Genomic DNA, 18,916 nt, shown 5'->3' on the forward strand with positions numbered 1-18,916 from the left:
ACTCCAATCAAGTTGTAGAAACATCTCAAAGATGATCAATGGAAACGGCATGCACCTGAGCTCAATTTCGAGTCTCATATCAAAGGGTCTGAATACTTGTGTAAATAAGTAGATTACTTTCTGAAGTAATATAGTATGTCGTTTTTCAGCTAGATACTTTAACTGTAGGGCACACATTTTACATGCCCAGTATGTGAAGAAGTTGAGGTGTAGATGTGGGTTTGATAGCAAATGAAGCACACCCAATGTTTTTGGCATTCAAAATTAACCATGTAAACAACCGTGTGCTTTCTATAAAAACAGAGTAGTCTACTGTATAGGTGAGGGTTTGAGCATAAAATGAAATTAGCTCATTATAGCAAGCACACAAATGAGCAATTCCTAGATTGGGAAAAAAAGTATTTTTGTCTCCCAGATGTATTTTTACTGATGAACGAGTTTTCATTTCAATAACTAAATCTCCCTTAATTACCGGATAAATGACACTCCAGAGTGTTATTGAAGAAAATAAAACCTGATGCTGGTGTTGCTCATCTCAGGGGTGTTTCAATATGAGGACAACAATAATCCACAAATTGCCTGTGTCCCAAATGGCACCCTTTTCCCTTTATAGTACACTACGTTTGACAAGGGCCCCTAGGGCTCTAGTCAAAAGTAGTGAACTATATAGGAAATGGGGTGCCATTTGAGACGTATAATAGACACTGTAGACCGCAATAACATGCCAATGAGACATGTGCTGCTGAAAGATCACCCAAAAATAAGGTATCATAGAACCAGAGATTGCGATTGTAATGGTGATGGTGCTGTCTCGCTCTTTCCCACCCTGAGAGCTCAATTATGGTGCAGGTCACAGTTGGAAATAAATTGTGTGTCATTTAATCACAGAACCGCTATACAGTTTGCTAAAGCCTTGCTCGAATGCTGGAAGGAGCTCAAGATTACACAGGGAGATCATTCTTAGAACCAGACTTTGTGCCCTCCCTCCCTCTCTGCACCTGCCACTTGCCACTCAGATGTTCTCTTTCTTTTTACTCCCATGGTTATCAGACTAGAGGCTGTGCAAAACCCCATGCAAACTTTATTCTTTATGAATATTGATGACTCCACTCTCTTGTAAGTCTCTTGCAACCACCACATTAATATATGCATGGTGTCTGTGATAGTTTGAGTTATGCAGTGTTTATTCCATCCAGTCCTCCTGATATTCATTGATTGTTTACTTTTCATGTTTCAATGACAGCAAGGTAGGGTAATCCATAATTTACTATTTTCAATTTGGGTGACCTAGCATACTGGAGTTACCTCTGGGTTTATTGACATGGCAGGTGCTGTAATAAAACATAGGGCTGATGTTTTCAGATTAATACTAACAGTTTGTTTGGACCATTGCAAATCCTCACAATATGTGGAGGCAGATGGTGACTGTCTGATCTCATTTGGGGATTTTCATATGATGTGTTTAACTTTTAGGATATGCAGATTTGTCTCTCATATGTTTTTAGACAAATACTGCTGTAGCCTAAGCATACACGTGCATGCCTACTTATTCAAAGTATAATATTTTTTCATTAATAAATATATTTACACTGTAGTCAACAAATACAAATACAAAGGACGACTAAATAAATACATGCTGTAACTGAAGCCTATAATAAACCCCTATGAACGTTTTAGCGCGCAATTAACATTGTCCAATATTGCTCTAGTCTGGTGGGCTCACAGACAGTTGAGCAGAATTACCAATGGCTTAATGTGGACAATTCCAATATTGGGGTCAGTAGTGCTGCGCTTATTTTCCTTCCCCGCAATCACACTCCTAAACTGCATTGAAATGATCACAAATAATCTTTAACCATGTGACAGAGCATATGGGGATTTATGCGAAATAAGAGGCGTTTATTTTCTGCACGCAACAATCCGGAAATGTGTGCTTTGCAAGCGCATCCCCCTTGCTCCTCTTCCTCCTGCGGCAGCCCGTATTGAAGTGAAGCTGGTTTGAACAGAGACGAGAGGGGGATACGAAGCAGCGGTGATGCCAGGCATGATGATGGGTCTGAGATTGCTTTTCTCGCTCGCATGGATTCTTGCCTTCAAAGCTGCTAATATTCAAAGTTTGAATGCCGACGAGGACCATTCCCAAGATTTGGAATGCAAAATGAAAAGCGTCACCGTGTCTGCGCTGCCGTTTTTGAGAGAAAACGACCTGAGCATCATGCATAGTCCATCGGCCTCCGAGCCCAAGCTTCTGTTCTCCGTCAGAAATGATTTTCCGGGGGAAATAGTCGTCGTGGACGATCTAGAAAACACCGAGCTACCCTTTTTCGTCCTAGGTGAGTTCGGATGATACATTCTCAACGTTCAGAATCCTCACTCGCAATGCCCATGCTTCATAACTGTTTATTATTGTTATTAGAAGACTGTTTCCGCCATGTCCATTATTACACGTGAGATTAGTTCATGCAATACAATACACTCTAGGCCTAACTAAAATTCCTCATCATTTCACAGTGTACAGTTAGTAAGCTACATGTCGAGGTAAACATGACGACAATAAGCCTATTTCAAATGCGATTCAGCACTGTAGACCTATGCATGGCAAACATAAACGAGCATAATAACTAGTAATACCAAAATTAAATTGACATTTTACAACAACTTTGCTAGTTTCAGGTTTGTTATGTGCTATCAATTACTAGCATTGATAGCTGAAAGTGCAGGCCGCGAACCTATTGATGATGGAATAGCCACTCACTCAAGTAAAGGAATGTATGTACAAAATATTCAAGCTATTTGCAGATCCTATGACCTCACTGAGATTAATAGATATATGTGTTTACTTGCTGGGAGTGTTAACAGGTGTAGAGCTATATCACTACAACCTGTGATGTTTACAATTTATAGACTAGCCTAGATTGTAGACTCAACTCTTTAGAATAGCCTTGATATTGATACCCACTCCAACAATAATATAAACAACAATACATTTAAGTAATGTTCATTTTCACATGTTCACAAAGTAAGTCAATGGTTTTGAAATGTACCTAAGTCCACTATTATAAAAGGTTCTTTCATTCTCATGGGGAAGGGGAAATAACAGGCAGAGTGGTGTTCTGTTTATAACTCTGGCCGCTGTCCATGGTGCTGATTTGACAGAAAGGACTATTTGAATGGGGTTGTCTATTCACATGGCAGAACAATCTGTGCAGCTAGGAAGTGTGATGTGGGACTAGGTATGCATCCCAAATGGCACCCTATTCCCTGTATAGTGTATTACTTTTATGGGCCCTGGTCAAAAATAGTACACTAAATAGGGAATATGGTGTCATTTGGGATGTAGCCTAGCTGTAGTAAAGTTGTGACAGGTATTTTTGGCCTATCAGGTTCCCATTGCAGTATCATCCTGGTGACAGAGGTGTCATGACTTCACACAGCCTGCACTTAGTTGAGTCGTCTTGGCAAACATTTGGATCTCAGCAGTATAGTGTTGTCACAGGCCAGTCTTATATCATTCTAATAGTGATATCCAGGGATTGATTTAGTGTCTATGTTTACCGCTAGAATGCATAGCATTCCAAAATTAGCTCTGCATTGGTCCTACTCTTGTTTCAGAGTAGGACCAATGTAGGACCTGTATTGTTACAGGCCAAAATGACATCATTCTAATAGTTATATTCAGCCATTGTTTTGGTATACTGTATGCTTACAGCTAGCAGGAGTAGCATGATTGGTCATACTGCTGTATTAGTGCTTCTTCTGGGATTACAGTAGCTGCTCACTTGTATTCAATTGCTTTTCTATTACTTTTCTATAACATAAGACCTTGCAAGCCAATGTGGATTTGAATTGAATAAACTTTATTAATCCAACAAGGGGAAATTGGATTTGTCTCCAGCAAAACACATACAAATGTTATTGTATTTTAGCAACACACATCAACCAGTGGTTAGAATAATGCAACAAACATAGCACTTAGAAAAAAGTTATGTTTATACATATCTCCGCTGTTTAAAAATAAATGTTAGTCTAAAAGAAATGTGAGATAATGTCAAGATGGTTTTTGTAGGGTTAGATCAAGTTTCTGAAGTGCCTGGCTGGGCTGATGAGACAATGGATTGCGCTGTCAAACTGGAACAGCGTAAATAGGCATTTTAACATCATAACTTTAGCTGGTGGTAACACCATCTGGAATGCAGTTTCAACCAATCAGCATTCAGGATTAGACCCACCCGTTGTATAAATATCTCTAAAGGTTGCCCCATCATTATGTACATGATGTTAGAATGCACTCGCTGTTCCAAAATGTGATTTTTACACAACAGTTAGCCCACGCTGCCCTCAACCAAGACACACGCTCCCTGCTATTTATCTATAGGCTATATTTCAACTTGTCCATTTTAAATTATTTTGAATGGTGTGTTCACATGGAAGTAGCCCTTTCACTGTTACGAACAACTTATGTTTGAGGCTTAGCTGAACCGGACAAACTTCACTCTTCATTGAGAGCCCAAGCACCTCCGCAGTGTTTCCCCAGATCAAGTATGCAGACATTTGCGCAGTCTTGCACAAACTTTTCCCCCTTGGCACATTTTCTGGCTGGCGCTCGCATTGCCTTCATTGTTGTTTTCCTTACAAATAATAACTTTCAACATGTGCGTTAGTCAAAGTAAGTGCCTTATTTTCTGTATATCCTGTTGTCGTTTCTTCTGTAGCATACCGTATGTACACTACTGGTCAAAAGTTTTAGAACACCTACTCATTCAAGGGTTTTTCTTTATTTTTAATATTTTGTACATTGTAGAATAATAGTGAAGACATCAAAACTATGAAATAACACATGGAATCATGTAGTAACCCAAAAAGTGTTAAACAAATCAAAATATATTTTATATTTGACATTCTTCAAATTAGCCACCCTTTTTGCCTTGATGACAGCTTTGCACACTCTTGGCATTCTCTCAACCAGCTTCATGAGGTAGTCACATGGAATGCATTTCAATTAACAGGTGTGCCTTGCTAAAAGTTATTTGTGGAATTTCTTTCCTTCTTAAGGCATCTGAGCCAATCAGTTGTGTTGTGACAAGGTAGGGGGTTATACAGAAGATCATTACTTTAAGACATGGTCAGTCAATATGGAACATTTCAAGAACTTTGAAAGTTTCTTCAAGTGCAGTCGCAAAAACCATCAAGCGCTATGATGAAACTGGCTCTCATGAGGACCGCCACAGGAAAGGAAGACCCAGAGTTACCTCTGCTGCAGAGGATAAGTTCATTAGAGTTACCAGCCTCAGAAATTGCAGCCCAAATAAATGCTTCACAGAGTTCAAGTAACAGACATCTCAACATCAACTGTTCAGAGGAGACGTGTGAATCAGGCCTTCATGGTCGAATTGCTGCAAAGAAACCACTACTAAAGGACACCAATAATAGGAAGAGAATTGCTTGGGCCAAGAAACACGAGCAATGGACATTAGGCCTATGGAAATGTGTCCTTTGGTCTGGAGTCCAAATAGGAGATTTTTGGTTCCATCCGCTGTGTCTTTGTGATGATCTCTGCATTTGTATTTCCCACTGTAAAGCATGGAGGAGGAGGTGTTATGGTGTGGGGGTGCTTTGCTGGTGACAATGTCTGTGATTTATTTAGAATTCAAGGCACACTTAACCAGCATGGCTACCACAGCATTCTGAAGCGATACGCCGTCCCATCTGGTTTAGGTTTAGTGGGACTTTAATTTGTTTTTCAACAGGACAATGACCCAACACACCTCCAGGCTGTGTAAGGGCTATTTTACCAAGGAGAGTAATGGAGTGCTGCATCAGGTTACCTGGCCTCCACAATCACCCGACCTCAACCAAACTGAAATGATTTGGGATGAGCCGGACTGCAGAGTGAAGGAAAATCAACCAACAAGTGCTCAGCATATGTGGGAACTCCTTCAAGACTGTTGGTAAAGCATTCCAGGTGAAGCTGGTTGAGAGAATGCCAAGAGTTTGCAAAGCTGTCATCAAGGCATAGGGTGGCTACTTTGAAGAATCTCAAATGTAAAATATATTTTCATTTGTTAAACATATTTTGGATTACTACATGATTCCATGTGTTATTTCATAGTTTTGATGTCTTCACTATAATTCTAAAATGTAGAAAATAGTACAAATAAAGAAAAACCCTTGAATGAGTAGGTGTTCTAAAACTTTTGACCGGTAGTGTATGTATGGAGCATCATTTATTTACTGTTTTATTCACGTTTTCCAGTCCTGGTGACAAATCATGCATTCCTGGGGTAGCAGGTAGCCTAGTGGTTAGAGTGTTAGGCCAGTAACCAAAAGGTTGTTGGCTCAAAACCCCAAGCTGACAAAGTAAAAATATGTTCTCCCCCTGAACAAGGCAGTTAACCCACTGTCCTTAACTGATTTGCCTGGTTAAATAAATTCCAATTATTGTATAGGTTGTAATGGACACATATGATGTGTGTAAAATACTTTCTTGAAGGTTCTACTGATTATGATGAGCTAATGCTAAGCTATTTGCCAGCTATGTGTGGTGCCATGTTTGTTGACATTATACGATGCATTCTGGGTGTCACGTAAATGTCAGACCAAAGATGTTATAACAAAATGAGATGAGGGATGGTTCACTCATCTTTCAAGTAAACTTCCGGAAATGATTAAAGGGAAGTGAATGATGGTAGACAACACACCCACTTCAACATGCGTACTGAAAACAGACCATGTTCCAGTGGAAAGCCTTCCCAGAAGAGTAGCAGCAAAGGGGGGACCAACTCCATATTAATGCCCATGATTTTGGAATGAGATATTTGACGAGCAGATGTCCACATACTTTTTGGCAACGTAGTGTACGTAGTGTACTTCCGTCCATTTTTTTCAACTGGTACCGGTGACCTTAAGACGGGTATTGTGAGGCTTGTGGGCATCCTAGAGCAAAACAGAGAACACCATCATCATGTTTGTGAGAGTCTTATCTTTCAATAATATGTTGTAGGTGAAACCGTTGTTTTCATGAGAAGAAGACTGATTTTCAGGGTGTCTCATGGTCTGACAAACACTGCTCTAGCTCTGCCACCTTTAACCACAGATGCAGAAGGGCGATATCGGAGGATGCGGTGGATTGAGACGCAGCCCAGGCAAAAAAAAGATATCTCTAGCTTAAAGGAACAGATTTGGATGGGGATATTTTTTATTATGTTAATTCGATTTCCATGGGGTCGGAAGGGGTCATTAACCAATCACAGTCCTCTTTTTAGGACATTCAGCAAGTCACCAGCAGAGGGAGTTCCCTTTGAATCCATTTTCCAATTCACTGTGTTGGTGGTGCTCATAAAATGTATCATACTGTCAGAATTAGCCCACTCTGGAAATGTTATGTACTTGTAGAGTATATTGTTCCAAATAATATGTCTTAAAATAAACAAAATCCCCAAATGTATTTTTTTTAAATATTTTTGAATGTTGAATAAACAAATGTGAAGGTTTTTATTTCAGAATCAAGACTTATTCCATATTTTAGAGCACACTATAAGGAGCATAATGACAGCGAGATATTGTCTGTATCATGTATGGTTTACAGATCATAGGGTCTTACAAGAGGCATGTATAAGTCTAAAAAGGGCCTAAAATTGCCACTTTCATCATGATACGTTTGTGTTACAAATATATAAAGCATTTCAAACACACTTCCTCCCAATGAAGTTTCTATGTGAGAATTCCCAGAACAAACTGAGATATTTTCCCGTCCCGCTAGAGTGGAATCGCCCTATACTTTGTTTTACTCTTTATAGTGTATACTTTTAAGTGTAAAGTGAAGCCATTGGGGAACAAAATACATTACAAAAAACATTACAAAAATTGGCTGTTCAGAACGCATGGCCAAAAGAGTTCGACACCAAATTCACACCACTAATGGAGTCTGCTCTGCAAGTCACATTGCAGCAAATTTGTGGGAGGGGCCATGTATCAACAATGTTACCGCTAACATATCCCACTCAAAACGAGGCATGTCTGCTAGATCATTGCTCTGATTTCAATCACATACCGCCATACTATTTAGTAGGCGTAGCAAGTATTTGTGATTTGCCTAGTATCATGTAGTAACGACTAGGGATGTAACGATTCACCAATACACATTGGATATGAGTGCATCGGTTAGTGGGACCCCAAATCGATCCAAATGCAGCATACACCGGTCAGAAAATGTATTCAAACATTATGAATTCACTTTTTTTGTTGTTGCTCATATTACTTTCTTTCTACCTTCCGAAAATGCCTCTCATCTTTTTTTATTTAACTAGGCAAGTCAGTTAAGAACAAATTCTCATTTACAATGACAGCCTACACTGGCCAAACCTGGACTATGCTGGGCCAATTGTGCGCTGCCCTATGGGACTCCCAATCACGTTCGGTTGTGATACAGCCTGGATTCAAACCAGGGTGTCTGTAGTGACACCTCTAGCACTGAAGATGCAGTGCCTTAGATTGCTGCGCCACTCGGGAGCACTTTTGTGACAACTGATGCATCCTGTCCTTCAGTGTCAAACTAAACATGTTACTGTGTTGACAGTCATTTTGCATGCCTAACAACCCCAGGCGATAACAGTAGCCCAGCTTCACACGCTGACCAAAGAGAGGTAGGCCTATTCCTGATCTTGCACATATACGCAGCACCTTCAGCCTTCAAATGCTTGTCAAATGGCTTTTGCAAAATTAGATGTTATTAGTTGAGAGACAAACATTGTAATTTTCTAGGTTGTTGTTATCAAATGCACTGTTGAAAATTGTGTTTTACTGGAATAAAAGTAGGCTAAGCCACTGGAGACAACATTCATCTGGCTATACCTGCTGATCGGGGCTTACATTCGATTGTATTTCAATAGTTCAGGTTCAACATCAGCAATAGTTTTGGTATTTTTTCTTTAAACAATCAGTGTATATGGTCATTTTTAGATATACAGGGTAAAGTTTATAATTACATAACGAGGACAGCAATCAGTTTTGCAAGCCGCACTGCATGGCTGAAGCAGCAAGAGCTAAGAAGCTCATAATGTAAAAACTTTCAAAGCGGTAAAAACCATTTGATTTTGGTGACAGGGGTGAATTCCAAAATTGTGCTATTGTAACAATGTTGCTGGGCTTGATGAGCCAAGGACTCTCTGAACACATCGACATGAACTGTCTCACACGAACCATCGTTACCTATTGCTCCACAAAAGCTGCCGCCCTTGCAGAGCAAAGGAAACAGGAAACATCACCGATTGAAACGCTACCAGCGCACATTACTAACTAGCTAGCCATTTCGCACCAGTTACACTATATATTCATCTGCTATGTCATACTGTAGTTCATTTCTTAAGGTAAATATTAATACATTACTAGCTCAAACACTTAATCTGCAAAAATGACAAATACATACACACCCCCCCTAATCTGATAGTGAGATGGTAGATGCCCAGTCACCCTTATGGCTCAGCTCAGATGCCTACATACAGCATAGACATACATAATGTACGCACACACACAGGAAAGTCAGCTCATACAGATCCAGCTCAGAGAGGCCCACTCCATCAGCAGCAGATTTGAATTTAGAATGGAAAATGTTAGTGCAATGTAAGTGCATCTAAACATATCGTTCCTGTATCGTAAGGAGTCCATGTATCTAGATACATATAGAATCGTCTTGAAAAGGGGAAGATGCACATGCCTAGTAATGACAGTAGTACGCTCACTTAGTTTGCTAAAGACAATATTTGCTGAAAAATGAGGTATGACACCATTACACTATCCAGGATATTTTTTCCGCATTTCATAACTTCAAACACAAATCCTTGCAGCCAGGATTATAATAAATTGTTCCAAGTAGATGTTTGCGGTGCTAATTCCAAAAAGAGTCAATGTAAAAATATATCTACAGGGAATAACACACGCAGGATATCAAAGTTATATGCCGAGTATTTAAATGTATTTAGAGCCATCACATGAACATGGTGTTTATGTGATGGCTCTAAATGAAAATACTAAGCATATAACTTTGATATCCTGTGTGTGCTTTTCCCTGTGGATATATTTCCATGTTTCATTACTCATAATGCATTGCTAGGGTAAAATGTTGGGACAAACACCAAAGAGTCTGCTCTGCCAATGAAATTGGAGTCACAGCCTATGTTTCAATAGAGTTACAGTCCATTCGGAAAATATTCAGACCCCTTGACTTTTTCCACATTTATTACGTTACAGCCTTATTCTAAAATTGAATAAATATATTTTTTCCCTCATCAATCGACACACAATACCCCAAATTCATAAAAAATCTGAAACTGAAATATCACATTTACAAAAGTATTCAGACCCTTTACTCATTACTTTTTTGAAGCTCCTTTAGAAGCAATTACAGCCTTGCATTGTCTTGGATATGACGCTACAAGCTTGGCACATCTGTATTTGGGGAGTTTTTCCCATTCTTGTCTGCAGATCTTCTCAAGCTCTGTCAGGTTAGATGGGGAGCATCGCTGCACAGCTATTTTCAGAGATGTTCGATCAGGTTTAAGTCCAGGCTCTGGCTGGGCCACTAAAGGAGATTCAGAGACTTGTCCAGAAGCCACTCCTGCGTTGTCTTGGCTGTGTGCTTAGGGTCGTTGTCCTGTTGGAAGGTGAACCTTCGCCCCAGTCTTAGGTCCTGAGTGCTCTGGAGCAGGTTTTCATCAAGGATCTCTCTTTGCTATTCATCTTTCTCTCAATCCTGACTTGTCTCCCAGTCCCTGCCGCTAAAAAACATCCCCCCAGCATGATGCTGCCACCACCATGCTTCACCGTAGGGATGGGGCCAGGTTTCATCAAGACGTGACTCTTGGCATTCAGGACAAAGAGTTCAAGGACTGATTGGTGGAGTGCTGCAGAGATGGTTGTCCTTCTGGAAGGTTCTCCCATCTGCACAGAGGAACTCTGGAGCGCTTTCAGAGTGACCATCGGGTTCTTAGTCACCTCCCTGACCAAGGCTCTTCTCCCCTGATTGCTCAGTTTGGCCAGGCGGCCAGCTCTAGGAAGAGTCTTGGTGGTTCCAAACTTCTTCCATTTAAGAATTATGGAGGCCACTGTGTTCTTGGGGACCTTCAATGCTGCAGAAATGTTTTGGTACCCTTCCCCAGATCTGTGCCTCGACACAATCCTGTCTCTGACATGCCCTGCCAACTGTGGGACCTTATATAGACAGGTGTGTGCCTTTCCAAATCATGTCCAATCAATTGAATTTACCACAGGTGGACTCCAATCAAGTTGTAGAAACATCTCATAGATGATCAATGGAAACAGGATGCACCTGAGCTCAATTTCGAGTCTCATAGCAAGGGTTCAAATACTTATGTAAATAAGGTAGTTCTGTTTTATATTTTGAATACATTTGCAAAAATGTCTAAAAACCTGTTTTCACTTTGTCATTATTGAGTATTGTGTTTAGATTGTTGAGGATTTTTTTTTATTGAATCCATTTTAGAAGAAGGCTGTAACTTAACACAATATGGAAAAAGGGAAGGGGTCTGAATACTTTCCAAATGCACTGTATATTATAAATTATGTTCTGCTTCTCAAATAGAACCCTATTGCTTTGAGCCTTATGTGCCCTGATCAAATGTAGTGAACAGGGTACCATTTGGGATACACCCCTAGTCTTATATCAACTTTACTCAATAGTATAGAGCTGTAATGTACCTTTGTCCTCCGATAAGTTAATAAATCAGCCTTTGGGAGGGAGATTTCTCTGTATTTACTCTGGCAGCCGCTGATCATCCCCATATGCTGGATGGCATCACATGCAGATGCTGATGAATTACAAGTCATTGTTAATATGAAATAATGTAATCATGTGGTATAGCCTACCTCTGGAGAATAAACAGTGGTTCAAACGATCCCATCATTATGAACATGCATGGGTATTTTTTATTAATACATATGCGACACGTAACTGAGAGCATTTGCAAAGTTATGTGCGCACCCTGATATCAATAATAAAGACTGTAGCTGTTGATACGGAGGTTTCACCCATGCCCCTGCTCACCCCTCATTCTTAAAGCTAAGTATCCTGATCACGTTCTGCTCATGTGTTATTTTACATACACATTCGTTTTTCTAATGTAGCTGCTGCTCACAGTCCCTTCACATTTCGCTCTTTACTCACCCTCTTCTGAACCATGATGATGTAGCCTATGTCTCTGCTTCATACTTCTGAACAGCAGAAATAAAACCTTAAGGCGATTTGAATGAACATTCATATAGTATGAAGGCTACAACCTCTGTCTGTTGTAACGGGTATTGCAGTTGCACAAGCAGGATGCAGTCCCTACACTTTGGAGAAAAAAACAATCAGCTTTTTGTGTGATGATGCCTCCTGGGCAGCTTAGCCAATGTTTGCGATGATGATGATGATGAAAATATACATTCAATCGCTCAGTGGCGGTTCTAGCTTGTATGGCTCCCTGAGCGAACCCCTCCTTCAAACTAAATTGAATAACTAATTGGATCTCGTACTTCTGAGTGGGAGACCTTCCCAGGCAGTAGCCTGCCTAGCTCACAAACTAGAATCAGGGCACCCACTCCGACAAAGTTAATTGACCCACAGTTCCACACGGTGATATGATATCATTGACGTGACGTGCAAATGAGCGATAGAAAACCCAAAAATATATATATTTTTTAATTTTTTTGTGCAGGTGCCCCGTGCCACCCCCGGCAAGATGCCATCCAGGATGGCTGCCCATGTCACCTATACCTAAATCCGCCACTGCAATCGCTAATTAGACTGCAGCTGTGTCTTGCTTTGTTCTACCTCTGGGCAGCCAAACGTTCTAGGAAGCCGAGTGTGTATCCGGACCGGTGAAAAGAGTCTGAAAATGGATGACTTCGCTTTGCATCGCCCGGTGCCATAATTATGCCATATATGTATATGCTGATATTGTGGCGAGAATAATGAATGCTTAGTCCAGAGTTAAAGCTAGAATCCTTAATTGCTACGTACATTTTTGGATTTGAAAATATATTATATATTATGTGTACCCATTTATTCTCGAAGACGATGGTCAGTGCTTGCATCAATAGCTCTGTCAATGAATTTTAGTGGTTGTATTTCTCCAGGCCCATCCCTCAGCTTTTAACCAAAACAGAGGCGAGGTGCGTGGTTTGTTATTGTTTCAAATAAGGTTACGGATTCTATATTTAAATCACCATCCCAAAGTTGTTGTTATAAGCCAGTTGGCATTTGAGGATTATTGAAATTCTTTGTCGTTCTTACCTTCCTGCTCCGTAAATTAATAGGAACCAACTCCTATGTGTGTGTTTGCAGCTCTGTACAGTTAGTGGAAATTCCAGCCCTTCCCAAGCTAGCCAATGTATAGTTTTAATTCCAAATGCTGCACCAAAAAAAACTTTTGGTTAATTTTCCCTATTAGTTGGCATTCAGATTTGGAGTAGCAATAGCAATGGGATATCAGTCTTCCCATGACAGGGTTTTACCCAGATTTAAAGTAATTAGTCAACTTCGTGATAAATGCTGCTTCAGGTGTTTACACCTCCATCTCCACAGTCTATAAATACTTAATGTGTCCTTATTACTAATGCAGTGTTAACAGAACACATGCAAGAGTTTGAAGCCATTTTTAATTGGATATAATGGGTTCCCTTTTAGTAATGCCCAGTGCTCTGATAAACCACCACACACTCATACACTGACAAATACAGGCATGCATGCAAATACAGCATCTACACCCACTCATCCACCCACCCACACAGTACCAATTATATTATAGTACCAAAATGCTTATTTCTGCTACAAAGAAACTGCAAGGCTGAGTTGAACTCCAGGGTAATAGTTAAGTAGGTAGGTAACTTGATGACCAATCTTAAGCCCACAATTCTCCACCAGTTTTCTCCTGTGAAATCTATTCTGGACATCAAGCACAGGATTGCTTGGTTTGTTTGTCAGGCATTTCTACAGAGATAGAGCACAGAGAGATTATGTGCCAGTGAATGGTTTCCATGACAACGTCTGAGCTGGCACTTCCCTTGAAGAGAGGTAGTAGCTATGTGAGCACCTTTGTTGAAAATGAAATGAAAACGCCTGTGTGTGGATCCTGCCAATACACGTGGTTTCTGGTGTCTTTTTGACTACTTGAAAACAATAAAAATCATGTCTACTTTTTCAAATCTAATTTAATATTAGGTCTAGTCTAAAGCAATATTCAATTGTATATCTAGGCCTATTCATAAATACATTGGCCGTGTTGCATTCATATTTTGGAAATAATCACAGTCAAGCACAGCATGTGAAATAATATTGTGCTGTCATTAGCAAAGGAGTTTTGTGTCTGCAGACTGCAGTGTCTCAGTAGTTTGTCGATATAGTTGTCAAACCGTATTACAGGCCACATGCTTTAATTTGACTCTTGGGTTAGGAAGGCTCAACTGGGTGCAGTGAAAGAATGTGAAATGTATATGCAGTCTCACATATACTGTACTACAGAGAGCAAATTCTGGACACCCTAACAGAGCAACAGTGGTTAGGAATATTTTTGTCCTTTGGAAAGAGGGAGACAGTCTTGTAATTTATGTCACTTCACGAACAGCAGCCTTCAGAGGCAAATAAAAAAAGATTGAAAGATGTTTCCAGATAAAGTGTACAGAGAGTTCTTGGGCTCATCTCTTCAATTAAAACCAGTGTCCAGACGTTTCCAGGGTATTAAGGGTAAGATACAGCCTTTTTCCTATTTCCTCTTCCAGAATCCTTATTACATTTCATACAGTATCAGTCAATCTTCAGATACTGACCTGGACATTCCCAGTGATCTCTCAACCCTTGAAGAAGACATTAGTCATTCCAAGTCATCAAAAGGAATGAAGCACTGACTTGTGTTCTTTCTTGAAGTACCAAAATGTCAATCAAGGCATAAAAGGGGTCCAAAGAAACACCATTCTCATAAACTGTGGGAGTCTATTCCACATGCAGTGTACTTTATAATGGGATTATGGACCTGATTGTATTAACGCAAAGGGAGGGGTAATATTCCCCAGATTATTAGTGATCAGAGAGGTTTTGACATTTATTTTGACATGACACTGAGCAATTTACGTTACATTCAGTGGAGTTACTCAATTCGTTTAATTTAAAACGGCCATATGTAACTTTTTGGGTGACCCGACCACATTCACATCAACGTTATAGATATGTAATTCTCATTGAAAGAAAGTTTAAGAAGCTTTAGATCTGTTCTACAGTATGTGGGCTATTTCTATGCTTTGCGTTCTTAAGTTTTGTTTTTGCTTCTTTTACTTTTGGATTTGTACACCAGCTTCAAACAGCTGAAAATATAATATTTTGGTTATTGAAAAGATATTTCATAGCGGTTTAGATGGTACAAGCTCTCTGAGTGCTCGTTTTGTCACATAAACTGAAATTAGGCAAACTATTAGAATTTTAGTAACCGGGAAATGGCGGAGCGATTTCTGAATATTGCACCTTTAGGTTTGCCATTGGGCCATTTAAAGAGTAATGTATTCGTAATTCAAGTTTTTTTGCCAATATTGAATTTTGTACTTTTGAAAGTAGCAGGCACAAGTTGGTGACTTGGTGAAAAAAACTTTTGAGTGACACCTGCGTTTGGCACAATGGGAGTGACCCTTGTAATACTGGTAGTGGGGAACACACTGTCATTTCCATCACTCTCCAAACCAGCACTCATTTCAGGGCTTTCTGAGCTGTCCACTGCCTGGAAGCTGATCCTGCAGTCTCTCCAAAGGACACAGGTCTATCTTCTTCAGGTGGAGACTTTTTCCATTTCCATCCACTTAAGCTACTTCGAGGGCTGACAAAAGAAATGTTCTGTATGGAATTGACATTTTGCACAGCAGTGCTACTCAAGGAAAGCAATTTTCTAATGAGATGACACTGCTGGGGCACTTGTCTGACCGTGTCACAGTCGTAAAGATAGAATGGAGGAAGTTTAAGGTGAGGATTAGTAGACCTTTCCACCATAGCACAGGGTTATCCTTGCTATAGAATGGTAAATGTATGGCAGCCATGGCATGTTAGTTAAATATTTACATGGTGGTAGTTTTTCAATTATAAAATACGCCATCTTTTTGGCCAGTAATTGCTCTCAGGAGTATCTTGTAAACCGTACAGCTATATACGTTTTAGCATTAATAATATCTGTAGGATAAGGAGTAAACATTGATAATTCCAAATGCAGACATATTGCAAGTTTGCCTGAAACCACATACAAAGTTTGAATGTGCTTGAATTCTCTCAAAGAGATTACATGAAAGAATAATTCTGCAAACCCAATGGAAAGGCAGTCAAATTCCCTTTGATCTACCTTAATGTTTACTCTTTAATGGCTTGCAGTTAGGATATCTTTGACAATGATACCCTCTTTATGAATTAAAGGAGACCCTCTGTGAAATTAGCTTTAGGAAGGCTAACAGCCAATCAAATCAAATCAAATGTATTTATATAGCCCTTCTTACATCAGCTGATATCTCAAAGTGCTGTACAGAAACCCAGCCTAAAACCCCAAACAGCAAGCAATGCAGGTGTAGAAGCATGGTGGCTAGGAAAAACTCCCTAGAAAGGCCAAAACCTAGGAAGAAACCTAGAGAGGAACCAGCCTATGAGGGGTGGCCAGTCCTCTTCTGGCTGTGCCGGGTGGAGATTATAACAGAACAAGGCCAAGATGTTCAAATGTTCATAAATGACCAGCATGGTCAAATAATAATAATCACAGTAGTTGTCGAGGGTGCAACAAGTCAGCACCTCAAGAGTAAATGTCAGTTGGCTTTTCATAGCCGATCATTGAGAGTATCTCTACCGCTCCTGCTGTCTCTAGAGAGTTGAAAACAGCAGGTCTGGGACAGGTAGCACGTCCGGTGAACAGGTTAGGGTTCTATCGCCGCAGGCAGAACAGTTGAAACTGGAGCAGCAGCACGGCCAGGTGGACTGGGGACAGCAAGTTGTCATCATGTCAGGTAGTCCTGAGGCATGGTCCTAGGGCTCAAGTCCTCCGAGAGAGAGAAAGAAAGAAAGAGAGAAAGAGAGAATTAGAGAGAGCATACTTAAATTCACACAGGACACCGGATAAGACAGGAGAAATACTCCAGATATAACAGACTGACCCTAGCCCCCCGACACATAAACTACTGCAGCATAAATACTGGAGGCTGAGACAGGAGGGGTCAGGAGACACTGTGGCCCCATCCGATGATACCCCCGGACATGGCCAAACAGGAAGGATATAACCCCACCCACTTTGCCAAAGCACAGTCCCCACACCACTAGAGGGATATCTTCAACCACCAACTTACCATCCTGAGACAAGGCCGAGTATAGCCCACAAAGATCTCTGCCACGGCACAACCCAAGGGGGGGCGCCAACCCAGACAGGAAGACCACATCAGTGACTCAACCCACTCAAGTGACGCACCCCTCCTAGGGACGGCATGGAAGAACACCAATAAGCCAGTGACTCAGGCCCTGTAATAGGGTTAGAGGCAGAGAATCCCAGTGGAGAGAGGGGAACCGGCCAGGCAGAGACAGCAAGGGCGGTTCGTTGCTCCAGAGCCTTTCCGTTCACCTTCACACTCCTGGGCCAGACTATACTCAATCATAGGACCCACTGAAGAGATGAGTCTTCAGTAAAGACTTAAAGGTTGAGACCGAGTCTGCATCTCTCACATGGGTAGGCAGACCATTCCATAAAAATGGAGCTCTATAGGAGAAAGCCCTGCCTCCAGCTGTTTGCTTAGAAATTCTAGGGACAATTAGGAGGCCTGCGTCTTGTGATCGTAGCGTACGTGTAGGTATGTACGGCAGGACAAAATCGGAAAGATAGGTAGGAGCAAGCCCATGTAATGCTTTGTAGGTTAGCAGTAAAACCTTGAAATCAGCCCTTGCCTTAACAGGAAGCCAGTGTAGGGAGGCTAGCACTGGAGTAATATGATCAAATCATTTGGTTCTAGTCAGGATTCTAGCAGCCATATTTAGCACTAACTGAAGTTTATTTAGTGCTTTATCCGGGTAGCCGGAAAGAAGAGCATTGCAGTAGTCCAACCTAGAAGTAACAAAAGCATGGATTAATTTTTCTGCATCATTTGTGGACAGAATGATGCAGATTTTTGCAATGTTACGTAGATGGAAAAAAGCTGCCCTTGAAACAGTCTTGATATGTTCTTCAAAAGAGAGATCAGGGTCCAGAGTAACGCCGAGGTCCTTCACAGTTTTATTTGAGACGACTGTACAACCATCAAGATTAATTGTCAGATTTAACAGAAAATCTCTTTGTTTGTTGGGACCTAGAACAAGCATCTCTGTTTTGTCCGAGTTTAAAAGTAGAAAGTTTGCAGCCATCCACTTCCTTATGTCTGAAACACAGGCTTCTAGCGAGGGCAATTTTGGGGCTTCAGCATGTTTCATTGAAATGTACAGCTGTGTGTCATCTGCATAGCAGTGAAATTTAACATTATGTTTTCAAATTACATCCCCAAGAGGTAAAATATATAGTGAAAACAATAGTGGTCCTAAAACGGAACCTTGAGGAACACCGAAATGTACAGTTGATTTGTCAGAGGACAAACCATTTACAGAGACAAACTGATATCTTTCCGACAGATAAGATCTAAACCAGGCCAGAACTTGTCCGTGTAGACCAATTTGGGTTTCCAATCTCTCCAAAAGAATGTGGTGATCGATGGTATCAAAAGCAGCACTAAGATCTAGGAGCACGAGGACAGATGCAGAGCCTCGGTCTGACATCATTAACCTCTACTCAACAGCCAGTGTAATCCCGTGGCGCGATATTCAAATACCTCAAAAATGCAAAAACTTCCATTTTTCAAACATATGACTATTTTACACCATTTTAAAGACAAG

At 40.6% G+C, this 18,916-nt stretch overlaps 1 protein-coding gene across 5 annotated transcripts in view; it reads left to right on the plus strand.

Annotated features, from left to right (window-relative positions):
• Positions 1–1,759: 1,759 nt before the first annotated feature.
• LOC100380755 (astrotactin-1) overlaps positions 1,760–18,916 on the plus strand; it is a 299,659-nt gene continuing 282,502 nt past the window's right edge. For all 5 annotated transcript variants that reach the window (XM_014140030.3, XM_014140032.3, XM_014140031.3 and 2 more), the window contains exon 1: positions 1,760–2,333. In XM_014140030.3, the coding sequence (XP_013995505.1) occupies positions 2,036–2,333 (298 nt within the window). In that variant the 5' untranslated portion in view covers positions 1,760–2,035. The remainder of the gene's footprint in view (positions 2,334–18,916) is intronic.

This window comes from Salmo salar, chromosome 14 (genome assembly GCF_965601325.2).
Source record: "Salmo salar chromosome 14, fSalSal1, whole genome shotgun sequence".
Lineage (NCBI taxonomy): Eukaryota > Metazoa > Chordata > Actinopteri > Salmoniformes > Salmonidae > Salmo > Salmo salar.